At 39.1% G+C, this 14235-nt stretch overlaps 1 protein-coding gene across 3 annotated transcripts in view; it reads right to left on the bottom strand.

Moving 5' to 3' along the window:
• The window catches only part of DCC (DCC netrin 1 receptor), a 1159911-nt gene that overhangs the window by 28146 nt on the left and 1117530 nt on the right, over positions 1–14235 (bottom strand). For all 3 annotated transcript variants that reach the window (XM_032310413.1, XM_032310412.1, XM_032310410.1), the window contains exon 27: positions 5813–6025. In XM_032310413.1, the coding sequence (XP_032166304.1) occupies positions 5813–6025 (213 nt within the window). The remainder of the gene's footprint in view (positions 1–5812; positions 6026–14235) is intronic.

Raw genomic sequence — 14235 nt, forward strand, 5'->3', positions numbered from 1 at the left:
TCCTCATCAGACTTGATTAATGGTATTGGTCCCAATAATGTCAAATCAATGTATATCTCCTACTTGGCTGTGCCAATGATTTATTTGACCTGACTGACCTGAAAAGTGACCATCTTGGTTCACCTGTGGAAGGATGTCTGTTCTCCCATGACCTCTGTCTGTGACTGATTTCAGCAGAACAAAACACTCCTTTGGTCTCCTTGATGAACACCCTCTACGGTGGCCTACAAGTGGCTCAGGGAATGCAGCAATTGTATTAATGTGTTATAGTAATTTATTGGCAGTTTTGTGTGATAGCATATTTACTGAAATGAGGCCTGTCAAAAAGATCAGGTTATAGCAGGAACACATGATTTCCCAACCAGCCATAAAATATAAATCAAATGCCTTTCCTGCCCACTGTCAGCCACCTCCACCCACTCCTTGTCCTCAGTCCTCAGACAAATTGAAGCACATACCACATTTTGCAGAAGGAAAATCAAACTCAATTTCGTAGTACAATGAGATGAGTTTTGGTCTTGTCATGTCCACTGACATATTGATTCCCCGAAGATTGGAAAGATTGGAATGTTCTAGGTTTTTGCTTTTATACAAGAAAACATGCGGAAACGCAGTGTGTAAATGGAGGGCAGTAAAGCCCGTGAGCCCCTTTACAAAGATGCAAGAACTTCATGGGCTGATGTTGTAAAACAGTCACTAGTTAGTATTAAAGTCACTATTTAAGAGGTCACATTTTCTTTCTCTTTAGAATTACAGCCTCAGAAGACAAATGGTCTCCTAATCCAGGTTCATTTAAAGTGCAGCTGATCATTTCACAGCTAAAAGGAATTTTCACTAGTGAAGAAAAAAAAAAAAAACACCCTATCTTGGCCCTTTGTAGAATTTATGTCAGATCTATAATGCCAGAAGCACAACACTCCATCAAACATTTTCTATTTAACCTGAAAGGGGACGAAGCCAAATCACTTAGACGTCCGCATCTGTGATTTGCAAAGTGCGGTGATTGGAGCCTCCCTGAAATGCGTCAAGACTGCACAGTTATTCACTGGGAAGCGTTACGAAACGGAACCACTTTATCACGAGGGGATGATGAAATTGTAAGAAACACCATAAAGTACTCTAGTCCAGGAAACTAAATTTTAAGTCGGCAGGTGGAAAGGGGGAAAGAAAAAAAAAAAAAGAAAAGAAAAAGAAAAAACAATGAAGGAACGAATTTGTGTTTTCAGGTGGACAGAATTTCAGTCATTATAACAACCGGCTGACTTTCTAATTACACGATTATAAAAATACCGCAAAAGTCTCCCCAACTCCGTGGAGACAGTTACTGCATACTATGCGCTGCCCTATATGTCACACCCTGAGAACGCAGCTCCACATGCATTACTGGAAGTCCAACTGAGGCACAGATCAATGATGCTGCCCTTAAAAAATCCACACACAGGAATATGAGTAGGGAAAGAGCTTCTTGGTTGATCCTAATTCAAGCGGTTTCAAAGCAGAAGGAGCTTCTCATTTACGGTGATCTTTAAAAATTATAGCAATGCCTCACATTACCATATTCTAAAGTAATTACTTGCAGTAAGTAAAGATAAATTCATTAGAAATTACTCAGTCCTTTATTGTGAAATCCGAAGTAAAATTATTTGAGGTATTTTTTTTTTCAAGCCGACAAGAGAATGATTTTACTTCATCAATCAGTTTGACTAAAGTAATGATTTTCTTAGAATTAAAATTTGTTGAAAGCTCTAAGTATTTCATCTTTTAGGCTAAGAAGCATGTAGTTAATGTCACAGCTAATACATTTGTCAGTCTGCTAATTTTCTTTTTCTATTAGAATAAGTAAACATCAGCCCTTTCTTAAAAGCATACTATTTACCATGTGTCAGAAGCAATGCAGGGAGAACTTATTTGAAAATCATGAGGTAAGACATTATGAAATGAACAGGAATCACAGGGAGACAATGAAGGAGAAACATGAAAAGGAAAAGCATTTAATAATTCCAAAGTGATCGCAGGATATGCCTCAAGGTGAGAGGGGGGAAGATGGCGTTTAAAGGAGAAGCATGAAAAACGTATAATCCCCCCCAAACCCAGAGATACTGGAAAGCATAAAAAAAGAGAGAGTTTTTAAGAAACAGTTTAAATAAAAACAAGAATGATAGTTAAAACTAGATAGATAGTTAATAAAAAGAAGGCTCTTAAGTGTACAGTGGAGATAAAAGAAAATGAGATCTTGCCCACATGGCATTAGATCAAAGAATGGTTCTTCAAATATGCTTATTTTTTGAGAGAACAGGTGTAGAGACAGCAGAAAGGACTCTATTTCCCATCTTTTAAAGACATAATAAGTTTAGTTATGCTACATTGTGTCAGACTTTGTTTAAGGTCGCTTTCCTATTATTGTAACTGGAAGAAAACAATAAGTAGTAAATAACAATACCAGGGCTTTGTTCTGTCTATTGTCTTTCTAAAATGAGGGTTCTTTGTTACTACAGTTCTCTGGAGCATGGGTTGATTTCGAAGCGTGTGTTCCAAGGTAAATATTTCTGCCATGGTAAAATTTCTTTTAAAAGTGACTTCACAGGGGCGCCTGGGTGGCTCAGTGGGTTAAAGCCTCTGCCTTCGGCTCAGGTCATGATCTCAGGGTCCTGGAATCGAGTCCCGCATCGGGCTCTCTGCTCAGTGGGGAGCCTGCTTCCTCCTGTTTCTCTGCCTGCCTCTCTGCCTACTTGTGATCTCTGTCAAATAAATAAATAAAACTTTTAAATTAAAAAAAAAAAGTGACTTCACAATTTTATTTTCGTCTTTTCTTTCTCAGTGTGATAACATAGTTAATTTTTACTCCCAACTAAAGAGAGTAGCTAACAGTATTAAAGTGCTTTGGCACCTAGTTTTTTGGTATTATGAAACTAGTGTTCTTCCACATAAAATAGTTAAACCTCTTACCTTTCCTCATTTAAAATATGAGTGAGGAAGGCTTGTGAGGAAAAGGTATTCCTTAACTCAAAATTACTTCAAATGTTTCTCATTTTTATATCAGTTTTTGAATGATTTGAGGTAATAAGTTTTTAAATAAATTATCTTTGTTTTGGTCACTAAATAAGTTAGACACAAATAACAGGTGCAAATGAGTTCATCAAACCTCAGAACCTGTGCTATAGCCAAAAAGAATAGGAACAGATACATCCCTCAGTAGTTGTGCAGACTTAACTATATTACGTAAATTAACTGAGTCACCATTCTAGTAGCCATGAACTAGGGTTAAGAAAGTAGCAAAGTTGCTCTGAGGATCAAATGTAGTGTTACAAGTCTGCAGAAGCATGCCAGGCATAGAACTGAAGTTCAACAAAAGGTTGAATACCAGTTACTTCCGAGGTCTGTTCTTTTGGTTGGTACTGCAGTGAGAAACAGTGCAACCAGAAATCACCAGGCAGTGAGATTGGGACACAGGAATTTCATTAAATGAATCCTCTTGCTTCCTACTGTCCTTGTCTCGATTAGCAAAGACCTCATAGTTTCAGGGCACTATAAAGTAGCAGACTCTGCCCATAATGTGAGTGGAGTGTATAGATGTGGGGAGTGGGGTTTGGGCAATACAGATCTCTTTTAAACCCTAGTGTGGGCTTCTTTTGGGTTAGGAGAGCTATTTCCTGTGAGACGAAGTCATGGCAGCCATCGAGATTATGTGTCAGAGAGGACAGTCTTCATACATCCCAAGGACGGGAATCCCACATCGCTATGCTCCATCCCACCTCCCCGCGTTAGCTGGTAGCTGAGCTTCCATACCACACACCACAGCAAAGGCAGAACACCAGAGAGCATTAACACAAATCACTTAATATGATACCGGGAACAAGGAACGTTCTTTAAATTAGATAATATTCATAATTGCAATTGTGGCTTTTCTAGCTTTTGCAGTTGTCATGAGTCTTATAAATTATTTCGGTGACTACAGCTGCTGTGGGTATGGATCTGAATAACAGAAACTTACATATATTTGCTGAATTGCCAATCCAGCTGTGTCTATGCACCTCTACTTACTTGGGACCCCTGAACTTTGCTATCTTGTGCTTGATATATTGGCGTTGTTAAGAATTATTCTAATCCTTCAAATAATTTTAAGCACTAGTTTAGTTCTTTATGTATCTCCTTATCTATCTATTGTTCTATCTTTTATCCTATCCTTGGCTTTTCCTCTTTCTTCTTCGTTTTCTCTTCCTTCTCCTTCCTCTTCTTTTCCCCCTCTCTGCTCTCCCTCTGCCCCCTAATCCCTGACAGAAACAAAGAGGAACTCTGGATTAGTGCCACTGGATACCAGTTGAGGCAATCAAATGAACACTGCATTGGGAAGAGGGCACTCTGGTTCTCATCTCTGCCAACTGATCTTCTTAGAAAGGCATTCTTTAAGGCTAGTGTTCCTAATTCCAATGTCGCAGGGAGGGGGTTTCCCCACCAATAGCAACCAATTCTCAGACACCAGCAGGGTGTCTCAGAATTCAACTCAATTCTGAGATGATCGACCTGGAAATAGTAACAGATTCCACAGGTTAAGGATTCGGCCATACTAAACTGCCTCCCACCCCTGATTTCAGATACTACTCACATGCTCCAGGCTGCTACCTCTGCTTCTGACCTACTAGCTACAAACTGGTGGTTCCAAGGACCAACCCCTCCCCCTGACCCACACACCTTGGGTTCAATGCATTTGCTAGAGCAGCTCACAGAACTCAGGAAAACATGTTTACCGATTTATTAAAGGGTATGATAAAGGGTATGAATCAACAGCCAGATGAAGAGACACATAGAGTGAGGTCCGGAGAAAGAGTATAGAGTTTCCATCCCTTCTCTAGTCCCATCCTTCTCCCCAAATCTCCACATGTAAACTGACCTGGAGGCTTTCCAAACCCTGTCCTCTGAGATTTTTATGGAACTTTGTTGCATAGCCATGCTTGACTAAGTCATTGGTCCTTGGCAGATTCCACCTCCCCTTCTCCCCTCCCTGGAGGTTGGGAGTGAGACTGAAAGCTCCAACTCTCTAGTCATGGTTGGTCTTCCTAGCAACCAGCCCTCACCTTTGAGGGGGTTGACCAAAGTTCATGTTCATAAGCAAGCAAGAAAACAAACAAACAAACAAAAACCCAGGAAAAGTCACATTCATTAACATAACTAAGGATTCCTTTATCCACTTATCACCAAGGAAATTCTAAGGACTTGACAGCTGTGAGCTCCAGAGTACCCAGAAACTGTGGAGGAAGACCTAATATAAACGAGAACTCTATTATGATCATCTGAATGACGGAATATGTATTTCTCCTAAGTCAGGCTATCACAGTTACCATAGAGATGTTACTTCCTAACCAAGTTTTTGTTTTGTCTTTTCTAAAATTAAGAAGTTGCATTTTTCTCCTTTCTGGCCCTGGAACTTGGAAATAAGAACCTCTGGAAGAGGACAATTGAAAGGCTACAAAGCGGAATTATGGGTTTACATGCATAGCTCTGAAGAGTGTTTTTTTCAGGCTTTTGTACCTCTTCGTCTAGTCTTGGTGCCTAGCCTTAAATTCTAAGATCCATGTGGCCAACTAAAGAACCAGGAATGTTTCCAGCAGTGTTCAGGATCCACGAATGGCTTTCCAAAGGAATGAAAGGCACCTATAACCAGCCAGTTGCTTGCCAAAGCAGATACTTACAAGCTGCCCTACGAACCTCTGTGGTGAACAGATTTTTGCATCCCGTCTTCTCCAGAACCCTCATACACTTAAGGAGAGGCACAGAGGAAAACAACTATTTCAAGTGTGAACAAACAGGCATTTACCTGGCTGAGACAAGAGTGGCGTGTAAGGGACTTTCGGTTCTATTGCACTCATTGGTGGAGGTAGCAAAGGATTAGCAAAGCTGCGGAGTGGGTGGGTTGGTCGAACACAGGCCGTGGGGATGGTTCTGCTTGGTGCCTCCTCAGTGCTGGGGTGCTCAGGCTGTGCTGGGGGCAGCAGCGGTGGCTGTTGGCTGGCTGGTCCTTCACTCACCGCTGCAATGGAGACAAGAAAAGCCATTCATTACTCCAGAACAAAGCTTGCTTTCCCTAAGCCAGCTGCAGCGTCTCCATTTAGAGAAACATGCCGGGATCTGGCCAATCTCTTCTTCAAGTTATGAACATTCTCCTTCCTCTTCCTTCATACATTTCTGGGATATAATAGCACATCCCCTTTAAACAGTGGAACTAGATCCAGCAACACAGGGATCCCTCTCGCAGGAAGAGTAGTAAAATATATAGACAGCATTGACTCTATTGCCTGAACTGGCAGGGCCCTGTAATCATAAGTGATGAAGCAAGAAAAAAAGAGTTATTTCTCCTTTCATAAGTAGCAATGCCAGCGAAATTCAATATCCCAAACCCAGCTACGGCTGCATTATTATCTACCAACCAATATGCCAATTTTTTCTGCGATTTAAACATGCCATGTCAACTGTCAAACAAATCAGAGCTACCAGGTGTTCAAGGCATTGCTAATAAAATGATACAAATAATAGCCACAATCATTGTCTTCCATAGCAAAAAAGAAGCACATCCAGCTCAGAAGTTATATGAGAGATGACTTTGCTGGAACAAGCTACCTGAATGCAGAATTGTAATTTTTCCTCTTTGGTAGCAAACCTTGTAATTTTCAGTCAGATTACTGTAGTTGAAGAGGTTTCCCACAGTCGTTTGTGATCGCCTTTGGGGCATTTGGACAGCTCCGTGCACAGAAAAAAACCTTTTCTCCAGAGAACACAGTTCAGTGGGACTAAAATATGGGCAAGGCAGTTTCTTATGATAAAAACACTGTGACTTGACTTTTACCCTCCGTATTCAAAATCAACCGGTCCAGGTAAAACTGTAAACGCAAAGAGCTGCTTTGGAGGTCTAAGTGTTGATGAAATAAGATATTTCTGATGATTTACTTTTAAAGAAAGTTCCACTGAGTAAGTGGGAAAAAATGCAGTGACAGAAGATAGCATATCTCACTTTTGGAAGAGAATTTTCAACCAGGAACTATTTTGACATAATTAGTTTGTGAGATAATTTTGAGACAATACTCTGGAAGGCTCCATAAGGTCAGCAAAGGGCAGCGGAGCCAGAAAGAAAATGATAATTCTGAAGAGAGTAGAGATTCAAGTCACCAAAGATCAAGACATTATATTAAAGATATGCAGGAATGAAATGTGCCTTCAGAGGGTGTTTGATATTAAGTCTCATTTTTCTATATTCAGAAAAGGCTAGAGATCCTCTGGGTCATTGAGAAGCCTCCGGACTTACCCTAATCAAAGACAGAGGCAGGGGATACATAGGGTTGGCTGAGGATAGGATATGGCCACCTAGCAACCAGAGCTGGTAAACAGGTAAAGACTTGATAAAAGATTTCTTCAAAGAAAATGTAATCAAGACAGAAAACTGATAGAACTCTAGCAAGAGGAGTTTCCTGTCTCTAAGCTAGGAAGTCCTATCATGGAGGGGAGGGGCACATGCATACAAAATATCAAGGTTAAATGGTGGGACTGTTGGGGCACCTGGATGGCTCAGTTGGGTAAGTGTCTGTCTTCAGCTCAGGTCATGATCCCAGGGTCCTGGGATGGAGCCCCACACTGGGCTCCCTGCTCAGTGGAGAGCCTGCTTCTCCCTCTTCCTCTACTTGCTACTCTTACTACTTATGCTCACTCCCTGTCAAGTAACTAACTAAATAAATAAAATCTTAAATAAAATAAAATAAAACTCTTTAAAAAAAATGGTGGGATTCTAAGGACTCTTGATCTCAGGGTTGTGAGTTTAAGCTCCACACTGGGTATTGAGATTACTCAAAAATAAAATCTTAAAAAAAAAAAAGAAGAAGAGGAAAAAGGAGAAACAGGTGTTCTTGTATTCAAATTATGCAGTCTTGATTGAATACAAGAACACTTGTTTCTCTCTCCTTAATATTCTTAGGGGCAACTGGCTGGCTTAGTTGGAAGAGGATGTGACTCTTGACCTCAGGGTCATTGAGTCTGAGCTCCACATTGGGTGTAGAGATTACAAACAAACAAATAAAAACTTTAAAGGCTGCATAAATTAGATGGTTGACAATATAGTGTTACAGGCAAAGAAAATTATACCAGTTTTACTCTGGACTCATATTTAATCTAAGGGAGAAAATGACCAATGGTCAATATCCAAATAACAGTATTTCTTAGCTCTAGCTCAGAGAGAAGAGGTTGTAGGAACCTATATCTGGGTCCCTCTTCATTACCAATGGGTTGGTTTTTATTACAGGTGCATACTACCATATTAAGAATATCTTTCCAGGGAAAGAAATTTCACAATTTCCATAGAAATCTGCCCTAAGTAACTGTATTGAAGATGGATTGTAATACATCCATATCATATTTTAGAAACTGCTTTATCCATTAAAGAAATAATGATATATTTTGTGTTCTTCTTTATTCCTTCCTTCATATTTTCATATTCTATTTCTTCTACATTTTGAAATGAAAAAGATTTATGTTAAAATATTACTGACAATTAGACTTAACAAAATTGACATGCACTTTTTTAGTTTTCTAAAATTTAGTTTCTCACACACAAAAAAATAAAATTTAGTTCCTCAAAAACCTCAGGCTTCAGAGAAATTTTGATGACATCATGGAATATTTGGGGGTCACTCCCATTCCTATTCTCTTTAATGGCATTGCTCACTGGCATCTCTAAAGACACAAATTCTCCACATGCCCAGTCCTCCATCCCTAGGTCTTCAGGTGGTCACCATGATTCCCACTGGGAACACATTTGAGGGAATAATGGTAGCTCCGCACAGATGGACCAGCTCACTGGCAAAATCAATCTTTAGTACCACACACAGTGGAAAGGAAAGTGCCTAATTGAATGTGCTAAGTGGGAATGGGAGACTGAATGCATCACTAATCTGTAAGGAACTAGTTCTATTTTGTTGAAAATGATGTTTGCTTAATATCTAATACAATGGGCAAGGTTTTCTTTAGTCAATTCATAATTCTCGTATTTTATGTGGAGCAAAAGAAATGCTTTTCAGAACTGGCTGACATTTGAGGGAATCAAACCTCTTAAATGCGATAGCCATGGCTCCCCTGGAGCAAAGCCCTCGTGTCAGATGAGTCCTTTGGCCAGTTCAGTTGCCAGCATCAGGACACCTATATGAAGCGAATTGGCTCAGTGACATGGTATTTCAGAGCTTGGAAAGCAAAAAAAACCTCCCTTTGCCCATGAAGCACAGCCTTCCTGCAATTCAGAAAATAAAGGGAGAATCAAGGAAGTGCTGGCAAGGCACTCGTTTTCAAATGATGAAATGGTGGAACTCCATTGTACAAATAGCGTACAATTACACAGCAGAGTTGAATTTCAAGGTGCTTTATAATAATTAATGTCAACACATAAATAATTGCTATAGAATGACTGGCAAAAATATTGCAAAAATGGAAATGGGCATTTTTCTTGTATTGCAAATTGTAGTATTTGAAAGAAATAGAGCATGCCAGTAACTCCACACAAAGACTTTGAGACATGAACACTTAAGGAAACCAATTCACTCATTAATCTCAGAACAAAAACTGTGCAATATTCCTGAGTAACCCCAGTTCCTGATAGTGTGAATTTTTGCATAGTCCCTATAGAGAAATTTATAAACTCAACTATGCCCATGCTTCTATCTAGGTTAAGTCCCATTATTATTGGATTTCCAATTGGGGAGAGTTGGGACAGAAAAATAACATGAGTGAGGTTGACCAGCCTTCTCACTAAGGCAACACCCACACTGAAAGGAATGATAAAAAATTGCCTAATCTCTGGTATCTACCTGTTTCAAGGATGAGAAAATGGGGGCACCAGGTTTATAGTGACTTGTAGAAATGGGGCCTCAAGACTATCTGTTGGTTGAAGTTTTCAAAATATGGCACTGTTTCTTCTTCCCCAGGAATAAGACTTATTGAACTACTGAAGCTAAGACCAGAACTATGGCTTGTTAGTAGAACGAGGAGGTATCTGTCCACCAGAATTATATAAGTCTTTATCAGTGGATAACCAAATGTGTGTAATGCAAATAAAGGATCTCCTACAACTTTCTTTTTCTTTTGGTAGGAGAGAAGTTCAGCTTTATTTGTGACTTTCAGAAAGGAGCAGCTCTCTCGAAGCAGAGTTTATGTGATTCATTTAGTGATTCTTGGGCAACTCAAAGGTCTTTCAGATAACTTTGGAGGAAGGAGAGCCTCCACACTTGGCACAGTTTTTTCTTTTCCTGTGTGTGACTTTTGTTGTTTCTCAAGGTGACTAATAAGATATCTTCAGCCAGAGTCATGAAATGTTTTCGCTTGAGAAGGAACAGGGATGTTTAGTGGTCTCTAAGGCATTTAGAAACCGATACTGAATGGCTGGAAGTTAAATGGTTCTGACAGTGATTTAGAGAATATTTGGTTTCCTAGAAGAGAGGATACTTATTTCTTTTCCTTTCCTAAGCTATCACATGGAAGCACATATTCGTCTCTATTTCTTTCACATTCATTGTACATTCTTTTTGCTAAAAAATTACCTGATGCATGAATGAATATATATTTTAAAAATCTGTGAAGTTTTGGCTGGGATCTAAAATTGTGTCTTATGATTTTATATCAAGTTCAAAAATTAAGCTAAGCACTCTTTTTATAAAAAGATTTCATTTATTTATTTGACAGAGAGAGAGAGAGAGACAGAGCACACAAGCAGGGGGAGCAACAGGCAGAGGGAGAGGGAGAAGCAGACTCCCTGCTGAGCATGCAGTGTGGGACTCCATCCCAGGATCCTGGGATCATCATCTGAGTGGAAGGTAGCTGCTTAACCGATTGAGCCACGCAGGCACCCAAGCTAAGCCCTCTTTTTTTTTTTTTTTTTTAAGATTTTATTTATTCATTTGACAGACAGAGATCACAAGTATGCAGAGAGGCAGGCAGAGAGAGAGGAGGAAGCAGGCTCCCTGGGGTGCTCGATCCCAGGACCCTGGGATCATGACCTGAGCCGAAAGTAGAGGCTTTAACCCACTGAGCCACCCAAGTGCCCCTAAGCTAAGCCCTCTTTAGGGATCCTTTATTTATATAACTTTATATAATAATTGCATTATATATTTTATGTTTACATTATGGATTATAGTTCTATAACTACCCTTATATAATAATCCTTACTTTTAAATAAATTAACAAAAGTTTTAAAAATTACTAAAAAGACCAAATTTTTCTTTTATTCATTTATATCTTTACTTATTCATTCACACATTTATTTATTTCTACCAGAGCTGTTTTAGGTTCAGTATAAAACTGAGTGAAAGGTACAGAGATTTCCAGTATACTCTCTGTCCCCACAGATACACAGCCTGCTCTATCAAAGTCCTGCACAAGAGTGCTACATGAGACTCTAACCACAGACATAAACAAATCTGCAGTATTTAACCCCAAATAAGAACACATTTTAACTTAGTTTATTTATTGTTCTTTGGCTTTTGCATGCATCAGTCCAGCTTCTGCCTCTGTTGTCACACGGCCATCTTCTCCCTGTGTGTCTGTCTCTTCTCTTCTAAGGACACAAGGCATATGGGATTAGGACCCACACTAACTCAGCATGAGCTCACCTTAACTTGGTGACATATGATAAGATCCTCTTTCTAAATAAGGTCGCATTCACAGGTATTGGAGGTTAAAACTTCAATATATCTTTTTGGGAGACCAGTTCTCTTCATAAAAGTTTATTCCCTGGGCAGCTGGGTGGCTCAGCTGGCTTAACATCTGTATCCCAGGCCCCTGGGATCGAGCCCTGCATTGGGGTCCCAATGCAGAAGCGGGGAGCCTGCTTCTTCCTTTGCCTCTGCCGTCTCTCTCTCTCACACACTCTCTTCCTCATGAATTAAAAAAACAAAAAAAAACAAAAAAAAACCAAAAAAAACAAAACTTTGCTCTCTGGCCCCCAAATATGTCCTTGGAGGTCTGGGTCTCTAAGACCTCTTCAGGCAAAGGGAGGACAGCCATGTGAAGGAGGCAGATACTGGAGTTACGCTGCCACAGCCAAGGGATGTCTGGGACTACCAGAAGCTGGAAGAGGCAAAGATAAATCCACCACTGGAGACTCTGGGAGGAACATAACCCTGACAGCACCTTGATTTTGGAGTTCTAGTCTCCAGAACTATGAGAGAATAAATTTCTGTCATTTAAACCACCTAGTTTATGGTACCTTGTGATGGCAGCCTAAGAAACAACTACATTCATGGTAGAAGAATGTGCATGGACTCTGAGATGAGAAACAGTGATCCAGACCATCCTGATGGTGTATGGTAATCTTTGACAAACTATATTATTTGCTCACAACTCACCCTTCCCTCCCTTCCCCTGCAAATTCTCTTGTTCATTTTGGGTGGAATATATACTTCCCTTGGTATTGAGCTTCTCCATATAACTGATTTTGGCCAATGGGGAAAGGAAAAAAAATGCTAACTCATTTATTATATTCTTTTTCATTGAAATTTAACTTCTGGAATGATTATGCCTAGGATTCAATGAGATGGTTTTCCACATTGCACCGAATCAAGAGAAAAAGAAAAGAGTAATGGGATGCTGAGTTCTCAGAAGGAAACTATGCCTTTAAATGAGAAAAAGAGATTACAGGAATACACCAAAAATAAAACAAAATGGTTAATTTCCTTAAAAAAACTGAACTTTGGCTTGACTTGGTCTTGTGTAGTGAAGAGATAAAGGTCGTTCTACACATTCTTCTCACACTTCTAAAGTCAGAGGATATAGATGAAATCAAAAGAAAATAGTAGACGGTGATTCGATGAGGAGAAACTAAACAAAAACTATAATCATTTATTTTCTGCTAGTTTTGTTTCAGAAGCTAAAGAAGGGACCCGTGGTTCTGAATTCTTTGACTAGAATCACCTTCCTAGCTGTCCTGGGATTTGGAAATTTTTCTTTTTGGACTTCCCATATCTTTCTCATTTAATTCTCTTCAATATGGTTTGGGAAACCACTTTTCCTGAGTTTCTGCACACAACTCTATTCTGTAGACATGACATGTAGTGAGAAAAGGGAAAATAAATCTAATTCTCTTTTGGCAGATTTTTGATGCCTTTTAATTCTAACCTTGCTACATCTAGAGGATTTATGATTTCTTAGAGCTGTTCCTGTTAGGTTAGAAAAAAATATAGCTTACCTCAAAAATATATTTTATTGTTGTTACCGTCTTATCTATTACAAAACATCCTATCTCACATGAGCTGCTGAGTCACCTGTTCCTAACTAAGAGAAGAGAGCCATAAAATCAATTTTAAAATGCTGTTCTTGAAGGAAAAAAAAAGTCAAATGGCATAAGAGAAACCACCGGGGTGTATATAATAGATTGGGAGTCTCTGTCCATACTTACTTTCCTTAAACCAAATCAAATAGTACTTTCAGGATATAAAATTGATACACAAAAATCAGTTACATTCATATGTGCTACCACTGAACTATCAGAGAAATTAAGAAAACAATCTCATTTACAATTGTGTCAAAAAGAATAAAACATTTAGGAATAAATTTAATCAAGGAGGTAAAAGATCCTTTACACTGAAAACTATAAGACTTTGATGAAAGAAATTGAAGAAGACATAAATAAAAGGAAAGATATTTCATGCTCATGGTTTGAAAGAATTAATATTGTTAAAATTTCTATACTACCCAAAGTGATCTACATAGTCAAAGCAATCCCTATCAAAAATCCAGTGCCATTTTTCACAGAAATAGAACAAACAATCTCAAAATTTGTATGGAACCAGAAAAGACCTGAAATAGCCAAAACAGTACTGAGAAAGAAGATCAAGCTGGAGGCATCACATTTCCTGATTTCACACTATATTAAGATGCTATAATAGTCAAACAGTATGGGAGAGCCTGGAGATACACCCATGTATACATGGTCAATGAATTTACGCCCAAAAGCCAAGAAAATACAGGGGCAGGGGAAATAGTCTCTTTAATAAATGGCATTGAGAAGACGGAATTGCCTCTTTAAAAAAAATGAAACTGGATTTCTTATGCTGTACACAAAATGAATTCACATGGATTAAAGACTTGAATGTAAGACCTGACCCGAAACTGTAAAACTCCTAGAAGAAAACATAGGGCATAATCTCCTGGACATGGGTTTTAGCAATGACTTTTTGGATTTGACAACAAAAGCTAAAGCAACAAAAGCAATTA

Source organism: Mustela erminea, chromosome 13, assembly GCF_009829155.1.
Source record: "Mustela erminea isolate mMusErm1 chromosome 13, mMusErm1.Pri, whole genome shotgun sequence".
In the NCBI taxonomy this organism is placed as follows: domain Eukaryota; kingdom Metazoa; phylum Chordata; class Mammalia; order Carnivora; family Mustelidae; genus Mustela; species Mustela erminea.